Here is a 22239-nt window from a genome sequence, read left to right as displayed (position 1 = left end):
CAGCACTATTCACAATAGCGAAAGAGTATAAACCTATTCGTTCATCCAACAGGTGAATGGTTAAACAACATAGATGTATCTCACACAATGGCATATTATGCAGACACAGAAAAGAATGAAATACTGAGGGGCACCTGGCTGGCTCAGTCAATTAAGCATCCAACTCTTGATTTCGGCTCAGGTCATGATCTCACCATTCGTGGGGTGGAGCCCCACGCTGGGCTCTGCACTGACAGCATGGAGCCTGTTTGGGATTCTCTCTCTCTCACTGCCCCTCCCCCATTCACACATGGGCACGCGCTTTTTCTCTCTCAGAATGTATAAACATTAAAAAAAAAAACAACTGAAGTATTGATACAGTTAATCCAATCAAAATTCCAGCAGGGTATTTTATAAAAATTGAGAATATGACACATATTCTATGATATACATTGAAATACAAATGATCTGGAAAAGCCAAATATATTTCCCAAAGAATAGAGTAGGATGATTTACACTATTTGATTTTAAGACTTAACAATAAAGCTACAGCAATAAAGACAATGTAGGGTTGATTAAAAAAAAAAAAAAAGACTAATATAATAAATCAATGGAACAGAGTACATCCAGAAGCAGACTCTTAGACACACTGTCAATTGATTTTCAACAAAGATGTTCCCAAGGCAATTCCATCGGGAAAGGATAGTCTTCTCAACAAATGGTGCTAGGACAATTAGCTATCCATGTGGGAAAACAATGTAACAAAATTAATCACAGACCTAATTTGAAAGCCACAACAAGAAAGCTTCTTAAAAAATCCATAGGAGAGGGGCGCCTGGGTGGCACAGTCGGTTGAGCGTCCGACTTCAGCCAGGTCACGATCTCGCAGTCCAGGAGTTCGAGCCCCGCGTCAGGCTCTGGGCTGATGGCTCGGAGCCTAGAGCCTGTTTCCGATTCTGTGTCTCCCTCTCTCTCTGCCCCTCCCCCGTTCATGCTCTGTCTCTCTCTGTCCCAAAAATAAAAAATAAAAAAAAAAGTGGAAAAAAAAAATCCATAGGAGAAAGTGTTCATGACTCTGTGGGTACACAAAGAATTCTTAATTAAGACACAAAGAGCATGCACCATATAGTAGTTGTTAGATTGGACTTCATCAAAATTAAAAACTGCTCTTTGAAAGACACTGTTAAGAAATCAAAAGATAAGCCACAAAATGGGAGAAATATTCAGTACATATATGTCTATCAAATACATGATATCCAAGAACAGGCAAGAAATTATTACAATTTAGTAAGACAAACAACCAATTAGGAAAATGGCCAAAAAATCTGGACAAGTCAACAAAGAAGATATAGAATAGTAAATGAGCACATAAAAAGATGCTCACCATCATTAGTCAGAAAGGTGCTGCAAATAAAAACCAAGAGATACCACAGCATACCTACTAGAATGGCTAAAACAAAAACAACCCAAAAAACAACAACAAAACCCTGGCGATGCCGAATGCTGACAAGCATGTGGAACAAATGAACCCCCTCTCATACACTGCTGGTGGGAATGCAAAATCATACAGCAACTTGGAAGAACAGTTTGGCAATTTCTTACAAAGTGAAACATACCCATATACTACGACCCGGCAGTATTTAGCTAAGTGAAGTGAAAGTTGTGCTTACGAAAAATCTGTATACAAATATTTATAGCAACATTATTTATAGCAGGCATAAAAGCAAAAACAACCTTTGACCAATAAATGAACGGATGCATCTAATGCAATGGAATATTACTTGACAGTATAAACGAACAAACCAATGATACGTACAGCATAGATAAATCTCAGACCTATTTTGCCAAGTGAAAGAAGCCAGATCAAAAAGGCTATAGGGACAGAAGACAAATCAGTGTGTGAAGGGAGGGGCTGGTTTCAAAGGGTAATCTTCGCAGCGATGGAAATGTTCTCATTCTTGATGGTGGTGGGCACACTGGTACACACTTCCCACAACTCAGGCCCACACAAACCAGAGTAAACTTTACTGCGTGCAAGTTAAAAACGAAACAAACAAAACAAAACAAAACCATGACAGAAAAACAGATCAGGATTGCTAGGGCCTGAAATAAGGAAAAGGAGTAACTACCAAGAAGCAGAAGTCAAATGTTTCTGATCATGTAACTGCTGTTTATCTTGACTGTGGTGGAACTTACACAATTATATGCACAAGTCAAAACTTACAGAACCGAACCCTAAAATGAGTAAAAGTGACTGTAAATAATACAGCAATAATCGTGAAACTGAAAAGACATCATACACACCCACCAGATGACTAAAAGTAAGCAGACTTACAACACAAAACGTTGTCGAAGATGTGGTGCGTCCAGAATTTCTGTACTGCTGATGGGAATGTAAAATGATACAACCACTCTGGGAAAAGTTCTGGCAATAAAACCAAACATGCACCTAATCTATGACCCAGTCATTCCATTCCTAGGTATTTACTCAAGAAAATGAAAACACATATGCATGTGAAGACTCATTCACTAAGATTTATAGCAGCTTTATTCCTAACAGCCCCAAACTAGAAACAACCCAAATGTCCGTCAACACATGAAGAGATAAATAAAATGTAATTTGTCTATACAATGGAATACCACTTCACAGGGGAACATGCTACAATATAGTCAAAACTCATCGAACTATAAACTTTAAGTGGATACAGTTTATTGTATGTAGCTTAAAACTCTAAAAAATTAACAAAAAATATCCAGCAGCAACAAAAAATTCACTGATAAAACTGACCACCTATAACTTTTTATAAAAGCTTTTCCATCCTGCCTGGTGGCTCAGTTGGTTGAGCATTTGACTTTTAATTTCAGCTCAGGTCATGATCTCACAGTTCGTGAGTTCGAGCCCCGTGTCGGGCTCTGTGCCGACAGCTCGGATCCTGGAGCCTGCTTCCGATTCTGTGTCTCCCTCTCTGCCTCCCCCTCCCCCACTCACACTCTTTTTCTCTCCCAAAAATAAACATTAAAAAAAGGGTTTTTTTTTTAATTTTTGCATGGCAAAAACCTGATAAGCAAAGTCAAAAACCAGTGGAAAATATTTACAACTTCTATCATCACAGACGGCTAATCTCCCTAACACTTAAAGAGCTTGCAAAAAAATCTCAAGGGAAATATATCAAAAGTTCAATAGAAAAATGGGCAAAAGGCACGAACCGACATTCTATAGAAAAAGATATAAAAATGGCCCTTAAACATATGAAGAGATGCTCAACATTAATCATAATAAGAAAAATCCCAAAATAACATACAAAGATAAAGTAGGCACTGCCAGTGACACCACAGAAAATGCAGCCAGACTTCACGTGCCTACTTGTCTAAGAGCGTGACACACTACGTTACGTCTATGAAGCACTTCTGAAAAAAATAATACAAATGGCTGAATCTCACCAAGCCTCTAGATCCAACTACCAACGGGTAGGAAATACAGAAAACAGAGGAAGAACATGTTAAACCATACCACAGGGATTCAAATAGCAAAATCCAAACTGTAAGAAATTTCTCAGGACAAGTAACATGGTTCCTTCAAAAACAAATTCCGGGGAGCAGAGGGAAAGGAACAGGAGGAAGAACCTAGAAGGGGCTCAGTCGGTTAGATGTCCGACTTCAGCTCATGATCTCATGGTTCGTGAGTTCGAGCCCCTGTGTCAGGCTCTGTGCTGACAACTCAGAGCCTGGAGCCTGCTTCAGATTCTGTGTCTCCCTCTCTCTGTCCTCTCTGGCTTGTACTCTGTCTCTCCCTTAAAAGTAAATAAACATTAAAAAAAAAAAAAAAGACATAATCACAACATAGGGACCTTATATAAATCCTGTTTAAAAAAAAAACAAAACACTGGGGAGCCTGGGTAGCTCAGTTGGTTAAGCATCTGACTTTGGCTCAGGTCACGATCTAGGGGTTCATGAGTTCAAGCTCCACATGGGGCTCTGTGCTGACAGATCAGAGCCTGGAGCTGCTTTGGATTCTGTGTCTCCCTCTCTCTCTGCCCCTCGGCGCCCCACCCCACCCCCATCAAAAATGAATAAACATTAAACAAAAAAAAAAAGTAAAAAAAACAAAACACTGATACATTTAAGAAAATTAGATATTTGAATATTGCCTAATGGTATTAAGAAAATAGATCTTTATTTTCAGTGTGATAATGTCATTGTGGTTATATTACCAAGAAAATGAATCCTTACCAGGTAGAGGTATTTACTGATACAGAGATAAAGTATTACCTACAAATCCAGGGGGAAGGGACTGAAGGAGGCAAGGGCTGGATTGACGGCTGTTGGAGCTAAGTGATGGGTACTGTGGTTATACAATTCAGTCTACCTTTGTGGATGTTCACAACTCTTCAAAATGGAAAAACTCTGTTCTACAGAGAAATACCATTTCTCACCTATCAGACTGGCAAAAAGTCAAAAGCTTGACAATACACTATATTGATGAGGCTGTAAGAAAACAGGGACTCTCTTACATCACTCATAAAAATGCAAAATGGTGCAACCCTAGTGAAGAGAATACGGCACTATTTAACAAAATCACATATACATTTATCCTATAACCCAGTAATTCTACTAAGTATTATAATTCTGAAACTATTTTATATGGTAGTATTTTATGTGTATTATAGAATAACATAAACATATTGATGCTAAGATTTATCTTAGATAACATTTACTAATGTATGCAATATAATATAAAGTAATAAAACATTTATTTACTTGTTATTAGGAACCATGATTTTCATGTTAAAAGATGTATAAAAAAGGCAAAACTCTACACAATACATCTGAACTAGAGATATTATAAATGTATGGTCTTTGAAAATATGATAGTAATAAAAAATCATCACTTTGCACTCCCACTATAATCATGGACTGGAGCGAGGATCTTCAATAAACTAAAACCATTATATAATATGTTGTTAGAGAACAGAATATTCATATAGCCTCAAAATACCTACCCCACAGTTTTCTTACTAATTAATTACAAAGAGAAAAATGTCTCTCTACAAGAGAGATCTTATAGCCCCCATCTTTACCAAATGATTATCTAATGAATCTAGATGCTAGGTCCTAATGAATACCACATCTCTCTAAATAGACCACATATTATAGGATTCCACTGATAGGCACTCCATGTGGGCAAACCCAAAACGCAGAAGTAGATTAGCACTTGCCTAGGGATAGAAGGGAGGAGGGGAACTGAGGAGGTACCTAGGGATGGGAGGGTACAGAGTTTCTTTCCAGAGTAATAAAAATATTCTAAAATTGACTGTGGTAACAGTTGCACAATATACTGTGAATACACTAAAAACTACTGAATTGTACACTTTAAATGGGTGAATTATATTCTAATAAAGCTGTTTTTTAAAAACAGGATGGGGCGCCTGTAAGCATCCGACTTAGGCTCAGGTCATGATCTTGCGGCTCATGAATTTGAGCCCCACGTCGGGCTCTGAGCTATCAGTCTGGAGCCTATTTCAGATTCTATGTCTCCTCCTCTCTCTGTTCCTCCCCTGCTTACGCTCTGTGTGTCTCTCTCAAAAATAAGTAAACATTAAAAAAAAATATTTTTTTTAAACAGGAAATAGTTACAACTGTCTTTTACTCTACAGCACACCAGAAACTCTAAGAAACATCTTATCTCCCAGACCTCTAAACGTAAGAGTGACCCAGGAGGTGGCCCACGGACCTCTTCTCTGTATATATGCAGTCCCTTGGTGAGCTCACTTACTCACACAGGTCCACTTACAGATGACTTCCAATACCTACCTCCAGCCCTGGACATTCAGCTGAACTCCGGACTCACGTGTACAAATGTCCACTCTACAGATCTACCTACTTATCTAACAGACATCTCAAACTTAACAAACTGCTCCAGATATTCCCCTTAGAAACTTGTTCCTCTCTGCCTTTCTCATCTCAAAAACCAACCACTCCCTTCTTCCAGCTGTTCGGGCAAAATATCCTGATGTCGGACTTGAATGAATCTTCTCTCTCTCATTACACGTCCAACGTAGCAGCAAAGCCTGTTGGCTCTTGTAAACATACCCAGAATCCCACTACTTCTCATCACCTGCTCTGCTGCCTCCGTGGTGCAAGTCACCACTGCCTCTCCACTGGATTACTGCAGGGGCTTCCTTGCTTCTGCTCTTGCCCCATTCACTTTATTCTCCATTAAAACATACACTCAAAAGTGTTTATTCAATAAACACGTATTACTACTTGCCAAGCACTGTTCCAAATACTTAAATAGGAGTTCATTTAATCCTTATAACAACAACTTTACAGATGAAAAAACAAAGGCATGGAGAAATTTTTTAAATAACTTGTCCACTGTCCTAGGTTTGGGAAGTGGCACAGCTAGGATTCAAACTAGGGGAGTCTAGCCCTGGAGCCCAGGCTCTTCTGTACAATATTATGTAAAGTCACCCTGCTCAAAAGTCTTCAACTTTGGCTGCTTATTAGAATTACCTAAGAGCTGTTAAAAGTCCTGAGGCCAAGGCTGGCCCCACACCCCTAACCAACTAAATCAGAAAACTCCGGAGACAGGGCCACCTGGCTGGCTCAGTCAGAAGAGCATGTGACTCCCAATCTCGAAAGTTGTCAAGTTCGAGCCCCACGTTGGGTGTGGGATTACTTAAATAAATAAAAGTTAAAAAAACATAACAAGGGGTGCCTGGGTGGCTCAGTCGGTTGAGCGTCCAACTTCGGCTCAGGTCACGATCTCATGGCTTGTGAGTTGGAGCCCCGCGTCGGGCTCTGGGCTGACAGCTCAGAGCCTGGAGCCTGTTTCGGATTCTGTGTCTCCCTCTCTCTGTCCCTCCCCTGTTCACACTCTGTCTCTGTCTCTCTCAAAAATAAATAAAACATTAAAAAAAATTTTTTTTAAACATAATAAAACTGAAACTCTGGAGATGGAATATCATTACTTTTTAAAAATTTTTGACAGAGAGACAGACAGACAGCACAAGCTGGGAAGAGCAGAGGGAGAGAGACAGAATCCCAAGCAGGCTCCATGCTCAGTGCGGGGCCCGACGCAGGGCTTGATCCCATGACCCTGGGATCATGACTTGAGCTGAAATCAAGAGTCAGACCCTCAGCCTAGTGAGCCACCCAGGTGCCCCAACATCAGTACGTTTTAAAATCTCCCCAGACGATGTCAGTGTTCAGTGAGGGCACCTACTACATCAGACAAGCTCCCCACTTGGCCTTTGAACTCAAATGTCACTTTCCCAGAGAAAAAGTGACAACCCATCTCGACACTATCTAAAACTGCAAATGTGAGCCGGACTGCCACTTCCCAGCTCCCTTTCCTGCTTTACTCTGCACCTTAGCATTTGCTGCTAACAAACAATATCACTTATTTATTTACCTGTTTGTTGTCTGTTTCCCCACACTGGAAAGGCTCCAGGAGAGCAGTGATTTTTTTTTTGTTTGTTTGTTTTTTGTATTTACTATTGTTTCTCCAATGCCTAAAACAGTGCCGACACATGGAAGGCACTCAGTAACTATTTGTTGAAGGAAGCATTAAGGAGCCCATAATTACTTCAATATTTTTTCCCTCCACAACTGTTTTATTCACATACAACTAACATAGTGTTATATTAGTTTCAGGTGCACAGTATAGTGATTCCACAGTTCCATACATTACCCAGTGCTCATCTCCGTAAGTGTACTTTTAGTCCCCTTCACCTATTTCACCCCTCCCCAACCTCCCATCTAGTAACCACCAGTTTGTTCTCTATAGTCAAGAGCGGGGGGGGGGGGGGGGGGGGGGGTTGTCTCTTTTTTCTTTGTTCACTTATTTTGTATCTTAAATTCCACAAATGAGTGAACTCATGCGGTATTTGTCGTTCTCTGACTTTTTTCACTTAGCATAATACTCTTAGATCCATGTTCTTGCAATGAGTATTAGCGTTTAAGTTTCTAGATAGAAAGCTGCTTTTTCCTCATTAGACAAGAAATCATCTAGCAGATTTAAATGACTGGTTTGCTTAGACGATGGAAGGAAAAAGGTTCAAATACTGGATTTCTACTTGTATTTCTATTTTTAGCAAAGCTAGAATGAGGCAAGAATAGATAAAATTGCATTATTAAAACCTCCCCCCAAATGTATCCATCAGTCTAAGGTATAGTTAGACCATATAATCAGTCATAACTTAACATATTCACAGTTGATACTTCATCAGTCAAGAACCAGGAAGTAAGCCAAAAAGTAAAAAGAAAACAAAAATCAGTGAGAGACAGAGGGAAAAAAAAAAAGAAAAATTAAATTCTGCACAGTGAGGGGCGCCTGGGTGCCTCAGTCGGTTAAGCGTCCGACTTCGGCTCAGGTCATGATCTCACGGTTCGTGAGTTCGAGCCCCGCATCGGGCTCTGTGCTGACAGCTCGGAGCTCGGAGCCTGGAACTTGCTTCGTATTCTGTGTCTCCTTCTATCTCTGCCCCTCCCCGCCTTGTGCTCTGTCTCTCTCTGTCTCTCAAAAATAAATAAATGTAAAAAAAAAAATTTTTTAATTCTGCACAGTGAGACTTCGTTAGGCCCACAGGGGTTCACTATCATTTGTTACCTAGTGCTGGGTGAGACTAGCCTTGTCCCGAATTTGCTAACAAATACAAAGCTGAAGATATAAGGACATCAACACCTGGGGAGCCCAACACGGACACCCCTTCCCCCCCCACACAGGGGCAGCTCTGGCACCCTAATCAACACCTTAACCTTAGCATCACTCAATACAAGTGGCTGGGATACGAGAGAGGGAAAAAATTAGAAGTCTTTCGAGTCTTCAGGGAGAACACAGGGAAAAGATGAGGGTATTCGCCCCAAAACAGTGGCAGGGCCCTCCAAGAGAATCAATCATTCACCAAGAAGTGCCTATGAGGAGAGACTGGCATCCCATTCTCCAGTTCAATGCCTACTTATGAAGTAGATCGCATGACTGATCGTGCACCTATTTGAGCAGGGGACAAAAAAAAAAAAAAAAAGAAATGTAAGGGCACAAAAAGGGGGCAGATTTTTGCAGCTGGCATGGCACCATTTGGCGTCACAAGGAAGTGAGTTTCCAGTGGATTAAACGAAAACTGCAGAAGGTTAGCTAGACTTGAGCTGTCTTGCTGTTATCAAAACATCTGGCTGTAGAGAGAAGATCCCCAAACCGCCTCACCCCACACACTCCTAGGAACCCGGGGGTGGCACTAACACTAACACCACGACAGGGACAAGGAGGTGGGCGTGTAGGCTGGAAAAGGTTAACCCACAGCAAATTCCATATCCAGGAAGTACGTGCGGTGGGGAGTCTCTCAGTGCGATCTCACCAAAAGTTCCAGTGTGGGTGACTATCAGTGGATATGAATGGCTCGCCACTGTTCATCAAAAGAGGGCTTTAGCAGCCCCCCGTAAGACTTGTCTTTTTCCATTTTGCTTCTTACAAGTCCCTGACCAAGTAGATCCCAGAAGAGGAAAGAGAAAGGAATTCTGGGAGCATACCACAATCCCTCTCCACTCCAAGTACTTCAAGCAGTAAGTGGCCTGACAGTGGGGTAAGAGAGGACAGGAACTTGAAATTGAATAGGAGACTGAAGGTTTAAACTGAAACAGACAGATGAGCTTTTAATAGCTGTCAATGATGGAAAAGCTATCATTTGTCCATATTATGAGGTGGAGAGAGAGGGGGAAAAGGAAGAGCCTACAAATCATATCTGAAAGCAGTAAACACTGAAAAATAAAACTGTCTTCTGTTTGTTTTCACCAAGCTCAGACTGCTCAATAAGCTGATGACATACAGAACAGCATCACTGCCCTTAGCAATGAGAGGAAACACCTGACATGAAAATGCCCACGGGGGATTCACTGTACTGGGTAAGACGCTACATGAGAAGTCCTTTGAGACTGCTTCCAGTTCTAAGTGCCTGTGATTGTCCTTTCTTCGGGAAGAGGGTAAACTGAATACAGAATCCAGAGTTCAATGGCTAAACTATAAAAGGCTAGGCTGCGTGGAAGGATAAAACCACAACTTTTTGGAAAATAAAACTATCAGACTGACAATTATAAGGTTTCTATGTAGGAAAAAGTATTTAAGACCTTCAGATTTCTTTAGATGCTAAAAAACATCCTAGATGACACTCATTTTCTTTCACGGTCAACAGACATTCCAATTCAAAGAAAACTTACGCTATAACATCCCCAGAACACTATTTCCCTGAATCAAAGCAATGCAACTGATCAAAAGGCTTATCAAAATAAACAGCAAATACGTTCGCTTAAATATCTTCCAGGCATTATAAACTCACATATTCTTTATTACACAGCCAGCTATTAGGAAAAATATTAGAGTTCGGTGGTTTCATGTTACTCATTAGGCATAACAGAGTCCTACTGCTAAACAAGCAGCAACAGGAATTTTTATTTTTAAATAAAAACATCCCATATTTCTATGTTGCTAAAAATAACAGACAAGCATTACAGACAAGCATCGAAAACCACCAAGTTTCTGCCCTAAGAACTCTTTTGTGGTATCATGTCAGTACCTTTTTAAATGCTGTGTACTCACGATGGTCAAAACCATTAAAACTCAATTTTCATATTTATTTCCTACTGAAGCCATTTTATTACATCACTGCAGATCAGAAACGAGAGAATCATCTTGAAATTGAAAATCAAAATTTAATATTAATAACAGTAAAATGCTCAAGCATGGAGAGAAGTAATACTTGCATAGTACTTCAGCTCAAGCTGAAGGCTGAGGCAGTTACTGCTATGGTCCTTGAAGTTTGGGGTCTCATAAAAGCAGAGTTAACTGTTGTCACATCTGAATAATTACTATATTCTACTCAGAAAATGATTTATCTCCCCCATTCTTAAACACCAGAAATACTTAAGAACAACTACTTAACAGCAAGCAATGTTTCAAAATCAAAGTCTGACTTAAATCATGCTAATAAATTATTTCACAGATTTCATTCTGGGTTACAAAGTATCATACAGTCAAAATAACAGCACGTTTTACAGTATGACCATAAGAACTTTCGGGCTTAAGTCTTGTTTTTCTGTTTTTTTAAGCTGCATTAGACATTTTTAGAGAAAAAGCCCCTATAAACATATAAAATGTTGCCATCTTTTCCAGATATTTTCTCAGGCGTCTTCAACATCCTCACATCCTATAAGTTAACAACAAACATGCGAGGACTGCCCACAGCGACTTTCTAAAGAAAATACCCCAATGCTATTCTTAATGCCCTTAAACACTTCTAAAAAGGTCCTTCCGGCTTATGAACTCATGGCAGTTTCCTAACAATTGTATACTTATCCTGTTTGACTGTCTCTCCTAGCCTGTGACAAACTCAAATTTACGCATCACCTCTCCTTCCTATTTGGCTACATTGCTAAAACCGGAGAATAAAAAAGATACAAACCTGCTACTTCCCTCCTCCCCAAAGCAACCATAAAACTACTAATTAGCAAGATAAAGTGCCATATGAAGCAGTTTCCACACACATGAATCACATCTTCTCAATGTGACAAAAGTTACCCACTACTTACCGCAAAGAGCAAATTCACAGCCATGTCCCTTGCTATCCTTTGATAGGGCTCTCTACTCAAGAGAAATTCATCAGTGGAAACATTCTAGGGTTTATGGCACTATAAAATAAATTAACCATTAACCCAAATTCTGCTAAGCTTAAACATGCATGTTTAAATACATAATTATTCTAATATGTAATTTTCCTTGGGAAGATTCGGCCAAGATAAGGAGTATTTAGACCTACTATGTTTGGGGAAATATTTTTTTGCCACAAGTGTATTAATATGAAAATTGCGAGTACGAAAAGCGATAGGAATTTTAGTAAGAATGGGTCTTACTATTTTTGAAATAACAGTTCTTTCAAGTTCTTCACACTGTGAAGAAAAATGGAGTTTCCCAAAACGACTCTTTTCAGTTTTTCTCTGAATCATATTAAAGCTTGGCCAGATTTCGCTGTCAAAAGCGTCTCAATGGCATTAAACCAACAGAAAGCATGTAAGCTGAGCGCTCGGGGGACGGGGGGTAATAAAGCGGACTCGATCAGCAGTTCCAAGATAAGAGACAATAGTTACAAAACTCATACCGCGCTACTTGTTCCAGTCATTAAACACACAGGAAATAAGATTTTCTAGTTAGAAAACCAATTCACAAAGGGCAATGACTTCACGAAAGCAAAGAAAGTCTTGCTGCAACAGACAACGATCCATCGTAAAATTAAGGAGGGTCGCAGGACTGGAAGGTGAAACGAGAGGAAAAGGGCACAAACCGCGTGCATATTTCTTCCTTAAACCTCGTCTTGGATCTGCCCCCCGCCCCCCGCCCCCGCCAGAGCGATCGGGTGCCCAGCCGAGGGCAGGTGCTCTGCTATGGGACTCAGCATAACTAGAAGTCAACGAAGGCAGTAAACACTATAAATAACAAGACCGTTTTCACTATGGCAACACTTTCCCCTCTGATGATCCATCCAAGGAGGGTCATTAGAAAGCATCTGAGATAAACCACAAACCACTCAGGACCTCCCCCCAAAGCGCTGCGGCTGCCGGCTGGCATCGAGGCTTAAGGACCTGGGTTCGGGTCGCCTCCCTGGTCCTACCCGCGTGACCTTGGGCAAGTCACTTTCAACCCTCGCACCGGTCATCTGCACCATTAAGGTGCGAAGGGAAAGCGTGATTCTATGCACAGCACAGGGCGGAGTCGGCTGCAGACTCGGAGAGTCCTAAAGTGAAAGCGCGTTAAGACCGTAGAAAACGATGCCCCGGGCAGTTGAGCCCCCGTGGGCACCGTCCTGGAGTCGGGCCACCCCGACAGGCGTCGCCCGCCGGGAATCCCCGGACAGCTGGCCGGCGCAGGGCGTCCAGGAGCGGCGCGCGACCGTCCTTCCCCAGCACAGCCCCCCGACTAGCTAGCTCGTCGGCGACGGCGACCGCGACCGCCGCCGGCCTCCCCGCCCTCCTCCGCCGGACGCCGCCGAGGGCTGAGGTCAGGAAAACAATAAAGGAGTCGCGGGAAGAGGACGCCGCCCCCTCCCGCCGCCCCGGAGCCCGCGCGCAGGTGAGCCTGCGCCGCGGCCTCGCCCAGGTGCAGCCGCGCGGGGCGGACACACGCCGACAGGGGCCGCGGGGCAGCCCGGGACCCTGCACCGCCCGCCGCCCGCCGCCCCGCACTCACCAGCGCCCGCCGGCTCCTCGGCGGACGCTCGGCCGCCTCCCCGATCGCCTCAGCCGGCGCGGCGCTCCCAGAGCCCGGCCCCGCCCACCCCGCCCTGGTGCGGCCGCGCTCCTCACGCCCAACTTCACGTCGGCCCTCCGCCCGCAGCACCCACGCCGCCGCGGCCCCGGCTCCCACAGCCACCGAGCTGCCGGAGCGGCGCCCACGACGGCCAGTCCGCACACTGCGCACGCGTGCCCGCGCCGCCTCAGCCCCCAGACGGCGGCCGAGATTCCGAAGCCGGCACTCCCAGCCCGCGGAGACTACAAGTCCCGGCAGGCCCCGCGCGGGTCCCGGCGGCGTGGCGGGCCGGGCATCGGGCGTCTTCCTAATTCCAGAGGAGGCGGCCTCGGCGCGTCGGGGCGGGCCGCGCGTGGAGCCCTGGGCCACTGCGCCGCGGTGCCTCCTGGGACTGGTAGTTTTCGAGGAGCAGGGGCTTGGCTCGGAGTGGGCGGGGCGGAAACTCGGGGTTCTCTGACGTCATCGGCTAGAGCTTCGCGGCATGGGGATCTTTAAAAATAGGCTTCGCTCGTTTGCGAATAATTTGTTTGCAAGCTGTTCCATAATCGGTCCAGGAAGCATAAATTGACAGGCCGCTGTGTGACCTGGAGAAAAACGCTTTACAGCTCTGCGCGCCAATTCTTTGCTCGTAACCGTTTCTCCCTGGAACTATTGGTTCCACCTCCTACTGTATAGGACAGGAGGCTTAGAGAAACTTGAAGGATTAACTGAAATTCTTTCGGGAAAGATGGAGCATAAATATTATTCTCATGACTATTCATAAATGTTTAACACATTTGTTGCGCACCTACTATGTGCCAAGTCCCATGATAGACGCTAAGCGTACGTCTGAGAGCGAGACAGACACCGTCCTGTCCTCACGGAGCCTGCAATCTGGGAAGGGAGATCTCCTTAAGCAACATCATTTTAGATTTTACTTACGTGGAGAAACGGAGTAAGTTAAAGAGATGGAGGGGTACTCTCGGAGGAAGTGATGCTTGAGCTGAAACCTGAAAAATGAGAATTACTCAGACGTGCAAACATCAGGGAAAAAGTTCTGTGCCACACTCTTGCTGTGCATGGCACACACTAGGCTCTCGTAAATATTTATGTCTGTGTCCTTCCTTTCCTTCCTGCACAGCTTTAGATCACATCCTTATCCCTTCAAAATCTTTGTCCAGGCCTTTTAGAACATCTTTCCCATGTGAAGATGTACATCCCTTCTGTATTTGTGAGCCGGGTTAAAAGTCTGGGCACTCAGCCTGGCCTCCTGACTCCATTCTGTTTATGAGGCAGAAAATTGGATTTGGAGTTTATCTTTACTAGGATCCTAAAGGGAGTTTGGGTATTATGTCATCTAAATCAAAGGAGAAGTGAAAAACAGCCCTCAACTCACCTGTGGAGACCTACCTGTGTGACTTTAGGCAGAGGGTGACACTTTGGTCTTTCTTGAGTCTCAGCGATTTCAACTGCTAAACTTGAAGAATGTTCTCAGAGTCCCATAAGCTGATGGAGGTGACTTCACCTTCCATGGAAAGCTCCAGTCCTGGCTCTTTCTTCAACAGTCCCAAGATGATTGTTCTGTTATTTTTTGAGAAACCTTAGCTGTGTAGCTTCACTGACCCCTGTCTTCTTGAGGCTTTACTTCCTCATCTGTATAATGGTTGAAAGGGTTTGGCATCATCATAGTTTATAAACTGGCCAGAGCACTATTTCCTTTGGTTCATGCAGTGGGTTTTAGTTTTTGTTTTTTTAACTGAATGTGTGGCAAACATTTAAAAATAGGAAGATTTCAGGGCGCCTGGGTGGCTCACCCAGTTAAGCATCCAACTTCAGCTCAGGTCATGATCTCACAGTTCATGAGTTCGAGCCCCGCATCAGGCTCTGTGCTGACCACCGCTCAGAGCCTGGAGCCTGCTTCGGATTCTGTATCTTCCTCTCTTTCTGCCCCTCTCCCACTCGTGTTTTCTCTCTCTCTCTCTCTCTCTCTCTCACTCTCTCGCTCTCTCGCTCTCTCTCGTCTCTCTTAAATAAACATTAAAAAATTTTTTAATAAAAAATACATAAAAATAGAAAGATTTCACATAAAAATCCAGATGTCACCTTTCTGATTCCTCTGGATATTTGAGATTGCCTTCCCTGGCCAGATGGTCTGGAGGGGGTCTATAGCTCTGGAATCTTAGAAGATTCTAAGTGAGGATATTTGGGACATCCTTAAACAAAACAAAATAAAACAAAATCATGTTTATTTGAAATTCAGATTCAAATTTAACATGTATTTGATCTGGAAACCCTAGCCCAGAGATCAGACCACTGAAGCAGAGAGCTTCTCACCCCCTCTGGACAGGACCCAGAGGGAAACTTTCTCTTTATTGTTAGTACCATTTGACATTATTGACTGCGTGATTTTAAATTATTCCCTTGTTCTTTTTGCCTCACAAGTCCCAAAGTTTGTTTGATATTGACAGCCACGTGTATTAGGCAATGAGGAAAGCCGGAAAAGTGACTCAATTACCTAAGGACGCACAACCAAGTAATGCCAGGGGTACTGTGAGTTTGGGGTGTAACTAGCACACCTGTTAACACCCTTCTGTATGGAAGGCTCAGGATCAGCCAGTAAATGCAGTGGCCGTAATAATAATAATAATAACCGTAATAATATTCTTCCCTCTCCTTTTCCTCCAGCCTTTTTTTTCGGGGGGATAGAGAGGTTTATTACATAACAGTGCTCTCAGTGTTATTTAAAAAAAAAGAAGTAGTATGTGGAATATTCCCCTGTTGAAATTACAGTCTGAGAACAAACCAAGAACATTCAGGACCCACAGACAGCAGTGAGGAATGCTGGAATATTCCATGGCTACTTGTCATCTGAAGAAAAGGGAGAGGAGGAGTCTGAATTCAAGAATCTGCAATTTACCTTTAAAACATCACTCTCCTCCTCTTTATGCCTTGAGTGTGTAAAGCATTTGATATTCCATTCAAAAATATCCATTGAGTCCCTTCCATACGCTTATGCGGAGGATCCTCCACATAGAATTAACTCCTTTGACAACACAAAGATCAGTGTAGACAAGTCACATGACTGATCCAAAATCACACAGAAAGTTACTGAGCGCTTGTCGCCTCTGAAATATTGGACCTCCTCTCCCCTCACGGACACCTCACATCTCCCTTCCTTGCTTTATTTTTATTTTTTATTTTTTTTAATGTTTATTTTATTTTTTTTTAATTTTTTTTTTTCAACGTTTATTTATTTTTGGGACAGAGAGACAGAGCATGAACGGGGGAGGGGCAGAGAGAGAGGGAGACACAGAATCGGAAACAGGCTCCAGGCTCTGAGCCATCAGCCCAGAGCCCGACACGGGGCTCGAACTCGCGGACCGCGAGATCGTGACCTGGCTGAAGTCGGACGCTTAACCGACTGCGCCACCCAGGCGCCCCAATTAATGTTTATTTTTGAGAGAGAGAGGAGACAGAGAGTGAGCTGGGGAGGGGCAGAGAGAGAGGGAGACACAGAATCTCAGGTAGGCTCCAGGCTCTAAGCTGTCAGCAGCACAGAGCCTGATGTAGGGCTCAAACTCACAAACCGTGAGATCATGACCTGAGCCGAAGTCGGACACTTAACGCATTGAGCCACCCAGGCGCCCCTCCCTTCCTTGCTTTATATTTTTCTCCTTAGCAATGATCCCTTTCCTATGCATTATATATTTTACTTATTTATCTTGTTTATTTTCTGCATGTTGCACTAGAGTGTGACCTGTAGCTTTTATCTGTTTTGTTCATCAGGATTTTAGCTGTTTTGTTCATCACGGTGTCTTCAGTGCCTAGAACAGAAATATTTGTTCCATGGTGAAGGCCACCAGCCAACTTCACAGTCAGAATCAGAAGTTAACGGAAGAGGCAACTCCAGAAGTAAACCCTTATTCTCGCTACAAATCAGAACCAATGTGGAACAAGAATTAAACATGAACCAAACACTCTGGGAACCCAGCTTTGTTCCTGTCATGTCTCCTCCAGAAACTGAGTAGCAGAGAGTGAAAAACAGCTCCTCCCTAATTTTCAGTTTAAAAATGAAACCCGTGTGGCGCCCGGGTGGCTCAGTCGATTAAGCGTCCAACTTTGGCTCAGGTCATGATCTCACAGTTCCATGAGTTTAAGCCCCACATCAGACTCTCTGCTGTCATCGTGGAGCCCGCTTTGGATCCTCTGTCCCCCTCACTCTGCCCTTCCCCTGCTCACTTGTGCTCAGTCTCTCTCTCTCTCTCTCTCTCTGTCAAAAATAAATATTTTTTTAAGTTACAAAAAATAAAATAAAAAATAAAAATGAAACCTGTAGCCGTCAGTGGGGTTGCTGTTCTGGTTGAGGAGGCGGAAGGCTGGCCCTCCCAGCCTTCCCACGTACTGAGCCTCAGCCAAGCGATATGAAGGATGAGTCTCAGTAATTACCCAGGGTGGGGCGGATTAAGTGACCTACCCAGAATACAGATCAGGTGACTGGATGCTCCTTCTGGAGCTCACTCTTGTGTCCCAAGGCTGGAGGGCAATCAGGAAGGAACTATGAAGGACTGCTCACCAAGTCGTGCTCGCAGAGATGCGAGAACAGGATTTCGGAACAGGTCAGCAACCAACCCAAACTCCAGGCTCAACAAGAAAAAAAAGGGGGATCAGGGGAGATAATTGCCTCTGGGATTTTTAGGGAGCGGAACCCGGTATGTTCTGCCTTGGAATCATCAGGCAATAAGGAATGGAACCTGATGCAGAGTATTTATTGCCTAATTCCACAGGACCCCTAAAAGTCCTCAGCACCCACTGTGATCTCTGGGGTCTGGTGAGGCTCCAGCCCCATCACACACCCCAGTTAGGTCATACTTTAATTCTCTTGACCGCATGTGGCAGGTCTGGGATGCTGGTAAGGCCTAAAGTCGTGGAGCACAGAATGCCTGCTCTCGTCCAAACATGTGGAATCTTGCTCCAGGGTAGCATAAAAATGTGAAAAGGAAGATTTTCTGAAGCCAAAGTGTGTGTCCAGGACCACGGCTGGGGAGCTAAGTGGAGGAACATTCTAGAAAGTAAAGAGCTCTTTCTCCCAGACAGAGATGGGAGAAGATCTGGGAATGAATCCATTTTGGGCTTCACACATCCCTCGGCCTGTGGGAATTCCTCCTCAGACCCTGCAATTCACCTGCCCCACTCTGGCCAAGCTCCTCCTTGAGTTAAAGGCCGCTGGTTTCTCTCGTCCTTCTTGTCATTTGTCGGAAGAGTGTACGTGCATTCAATAACAAGAACCAATGTGTCAGGTGTTTGGGAGGGCTGCCATGCTCCGACCCCCAGAGGAAGACAAGAAGTCACAGCTTCCACCAGGAGCCCTGTGGACATCATGGGTCCCACCCCAGGAAAGGATAGGATAGCAAGGAGCTCTGAAGTCCATCTGCCCTGACTACTATGACCTTGGGCTCATTACTTCTCTGAGCCTCAACATTTCCTCATCTGTAAGATGGAGTCAATAGTAATTCCCACTTTACAGCTCATGATGAGTCTTAAATGAAATAACGCATATTAGCGAATACATACTCTTAGCAAAGCGTCTGGCACATATTAATGGCTCCACCAACATCCACGATTGTATTTTTCAGTTTAGCCCAATTTCCGAGCTCGCCTGACCAAGATGGATGACGGTGGGTAGGTTCTAGAACGACTCTGATGGCTGTGAACCTCACGCCTATCTGGGGTGCCTGCGATGGAAGTAATTGTGGTCTAGGATCTTGAGGAGTTTGGTACTGCTGGAAAGCAGGGCTGCGTGGATATGGTGCTGGGGGGGAGAGGAGGGGGAGGGCTCCTGCATAAGGACCCAGGACGCCAGCCTAAGGAGGATGTGATGACCAACTATATGTGTCAGCTTGACTGAGGCTCAGATAGCTGGTAAAACGTGATTTCTGCATGTGTCTGTGAAGCTGTCCCTGGAAGATATGGTGGACTGAGTGAAGATCTCCCTCCCCAATGTGATGGGCATCGTCCGATCCATTTAGGGCCTGAACAGAACAAAAAGGCAGAGGTAGGTGAATTCATGGCTGCCTGAGCTGAGGAGGCACACCTCTTCTCCTGCCCTTCAGACGTCCGCGCTCCTGGACCCAAACCCAATGACACCACCAGCCCAGGCAGCAGATTGTGGGACTTCTCGCCCTCCATAGCCGAGGAAACTACAGAAGTCTCCTTTCTCATATATCTATCTATCTTTATGTCCATCTGTCTATCTATATCTTTTTTTTTAAGTTTGTTTTTTTTTTAATGTTTATTTTTGAGACAGAGAGAGACAGAGCATGAATGGGGGAGGGTCAGAGAGAGAGGGAGACACAGAGTTGGAAGCAGGCTCCAGGCTCTGAGCTGACCGCACAGAGCCCCAGGCGGGGCTCGAACTCACGGACCGCGAGATCATGACCTGAGCCCAAGTCGGACGCCTAACCGCCTGAGCCACCCAGACGCCCCTATATCTTTCTGTATCTACCTCTGTAAGTCCTAAGTAGTCTGTTTCTCTGGAAAACCTTGACTAATAACACAGGGGGACTTGAGTTTGCTTTCCCAAGTGTACCCTACACCCCTTCTGGCTACAAAAGTAAATAAACAGACTTAGGCGGACTAGAGCAGGACGGCGATGGCTCCTTGTTCATTTTCAATCCCGCCCGCCTCCCTCAGAAACTTGTCGCTTTCACCTAAAAGCTGGAGGCTACCTCCCCCTCCAGCCCCTCCCCCACCGCAGACTAACAGCAGGGGTAGCTCTAAAAATAGCGAGCCTTCCCCGCACCACCCCCCCACCCCACCCCTGGCGCGTAAATACATCTTTGTTCCGGCCAGCATTTAATAACTGTACTTTATGCTGAAACAAAAGCTGTAATTAGAGCCGAACAATGGAAGGTGCAGCCAGCGCTGAACAATACTCCGAATTCCCATGGTGGTTCCCGCCCCCCCCCCCCCCCCCCCCCCCCGCAGCTGTGAGAACCAGAAGTCTCCAGCACGAATTCCATTCACAATTATTCACCTAGTTCCCTCCGCGGCTTATTCCAATCTCCGCTTTCCTGCCTCCCCAGCGGGGCTGCGGAGAGGCTGAAAAGGGAGGCTAAGCCCGCCCCCACCCCCCACCCCCCCAACGCCAAGGGCAGCCGGTGCAGGTGTGCGCTCGGGGGGCCGGCGCGGAGAAGCCTGCGCAGTGGCTCGCGACGAGCCAGACCGCCCCGAGGCTGGAGACCTCAACAGCCACCTCTGCACCCGCACTTTATGCACGACTTCCTGCAGATAAAAGAGGGCTTTGCACTGATTTCCTTAACCGGCACGGCAGTCTGTGCGTTCCAGAATAAGCCCAGCGGCTGACTTCTCCTGCCAGGTTCAGGTCCTGGAACGAGGGAGACAGGTCTTTCAGAGGGCCTACAGTGAATCCCAAGCCCCGCTGCCATGGCAGGATCATTGGGAGTGCTTTAAAAAAATTCTTAGGACGAGACCCCACGCCAGGCCAATTGAGATTAGAATCTCTGCCAATGAGGAGTTGACATTGGTATTACTATTTCCCTTCTCTGTTTTGGCTTTGTTTTGAAGTATAACTTAAAGATGGAGTTACGGCTGAATTGCGTCCCTTCCTAAATTAATATATTGAAGCCCTCCCCCCAGTGTGACTGTATTTGGAGATAGGCCTTTATGGAAGTTATTGCAATTAAATGAGGTCTTAAGGGCGGGGGCTGACCCAAGGGGATTAGTGTCCCTGTAAGAAGAGACACCAGAGAGCTCACTGTTCCCACTCCTGCCAGCAATGTGAAGACCTGGGGAGAAGGCAGCCATCTGCCAGCCAGGAAGAGAACCTTCACCAGGGACTGAATCACATTTCCTTGTCGGAAAAATTGGACTTTCCAGCCTCCAGAACTGTGAGAAATACACTTCCTTTTAAGCCACTCAGTCTGTGGTATTTTGTTATAGCAGCTCAAACTGACTAATACATATAGCAAAATCTACAACTCTTTTTTTTTTTAGGGAAATTTATTTTAGTGTTTATTTTGAGAGAGAGAGAGAGAGAAAGAGCGCAAGCACTCGAGCAGGGGAGGGGGCAGAGAGAGAGGGAGAGAGAGAGAATCCCGGGCAAGCGCCACACTGTCAGCGCAGAGCCCAATGTGGGGCTTAAACCCACGAACCTCGAGATCAAAAATGACCCAAGCCAAAATCAAGAGTTGGACACTGAACAAAGAGGGGCGCCTGGGTGGCTCACCCAGTTAAGCATCCAACTTCAGCTCCCAGTTTGTGAGTTCGAGCCCCGCATCGGGCTCTGTGCTGACAGCCCAGAGCCTGGAGCCTGCTTCTGATTCTGTGTCTCTTCCTCTCTCTGCCCCTCCCATGCTCATGCTCGGTCTCTCTCTGTCTCTCAATAAACATTAAAAAAAAAAAAAAAAAAAAGATTTGGACAGTCAACTGACTGAGCCACCCAGGTGCCCCCCGATCTACAACTCTTAAGTTTAAAGCCCAATAAATGGTGTAACCACCACTCAGATCAAGATCCATTTCTAACACCCCAAAAGGCTTCTTATGGCAGCCGGAGATCACCACTAGTCTGATTTCTATCACCATAGGTTAGTTTGCCCTATTCTTGAACTTGATGTAATTGTAATTATACACTATGTCATGTACCCTTTGGCATCTAACTTCTTTTGTTCAACATTGCATCTGTGGGATTTACCTACGTCTGTGAGTGCGGTAATAGGTTTGTTCTTTTTATCGCTGTGTAATATTTCATTTTATGAATGAAACACAATTTATCTATTCTGTTGATAGACATTTTGGTTTTGTTCCCCTTCTGTTTCTTAGCTCATGTTCTTTCCTCTGCCCAGAATGGCTTTTCCCTTGGGCCCCATCCCACCCTCCCTGAACTCCCACAGATAAAACCTACCTACCCTGAGAGGCAAGCATTAATACCCCAATAAAAAAAACTCATCACCTCTTGGAATCTTCCTGGGCTT

The 22239-nt window shown here is 44.7% G+C and overlaps 2 protein-coding genes across 8 annotated transcripts in view; one reads left to right on the top strand and one right to left on the bottom strand.

Annotated features, from left to right (window-relative positions):
- PLEKHA1 (pleckstrin homology domain containing A1) overlaps positions 1-13496 on the bottom strand; it is a 57238-nt gene extending 43742 nt beyond the window's left edge. For 2 of the 7 annotated variants that reach the window (XM_086681082.1, XM_086681081.1), the window contains exon 1: positions 13211-13494. The gene's annotated coding sequence lies outside the window, so the exon portion shown is untranslated. Of the gene's footprint in view, positions 1-13210 lie in introns of all 7 variants that reach the window. The other 5 variants (XR_015241899.1, XR_015241898.1, XM_086681080.1 and 2 more) reach the window with 5 other exon arrangements.
- On the top strand, positions 9049-17572 carry LOC147576208 (uncharacterized). The gene is made up of 3 exons (XM_086679466.1): positions 9049-9074; positions 12787-14204; positions 17036-17572. Exons 1-2 carry the CDS (start codon positions 9049-9051, stop codon positions 13763-13765), a joined length of 1005 nt encoding a protein of 334 aa, XP_086535592.1. The 3' UTR covers positions 13766-14204; positions 17036-17572.
- The last annotated feature ends 4667 nt before the right edge of the window (positions 17573-22239 follow it).

This window comes from Puma concolor, chromosome D2, assembly GCF_028749965.1.
Source record: "Puma concolor isolate L17-30 chromosome D2, mPumCon1.1.hap2, whole genome shotgun sequence".
NCBI classification, from domain to species: domain Eukaryota; kingdom Metazoa; phylum Chordata; class Mammalia; order Carnivora; family Felidae; genus Puma; species Puma concolor.
This window is presented reverse-complemented; position numbering and strand designations above follow the sequence as displayed.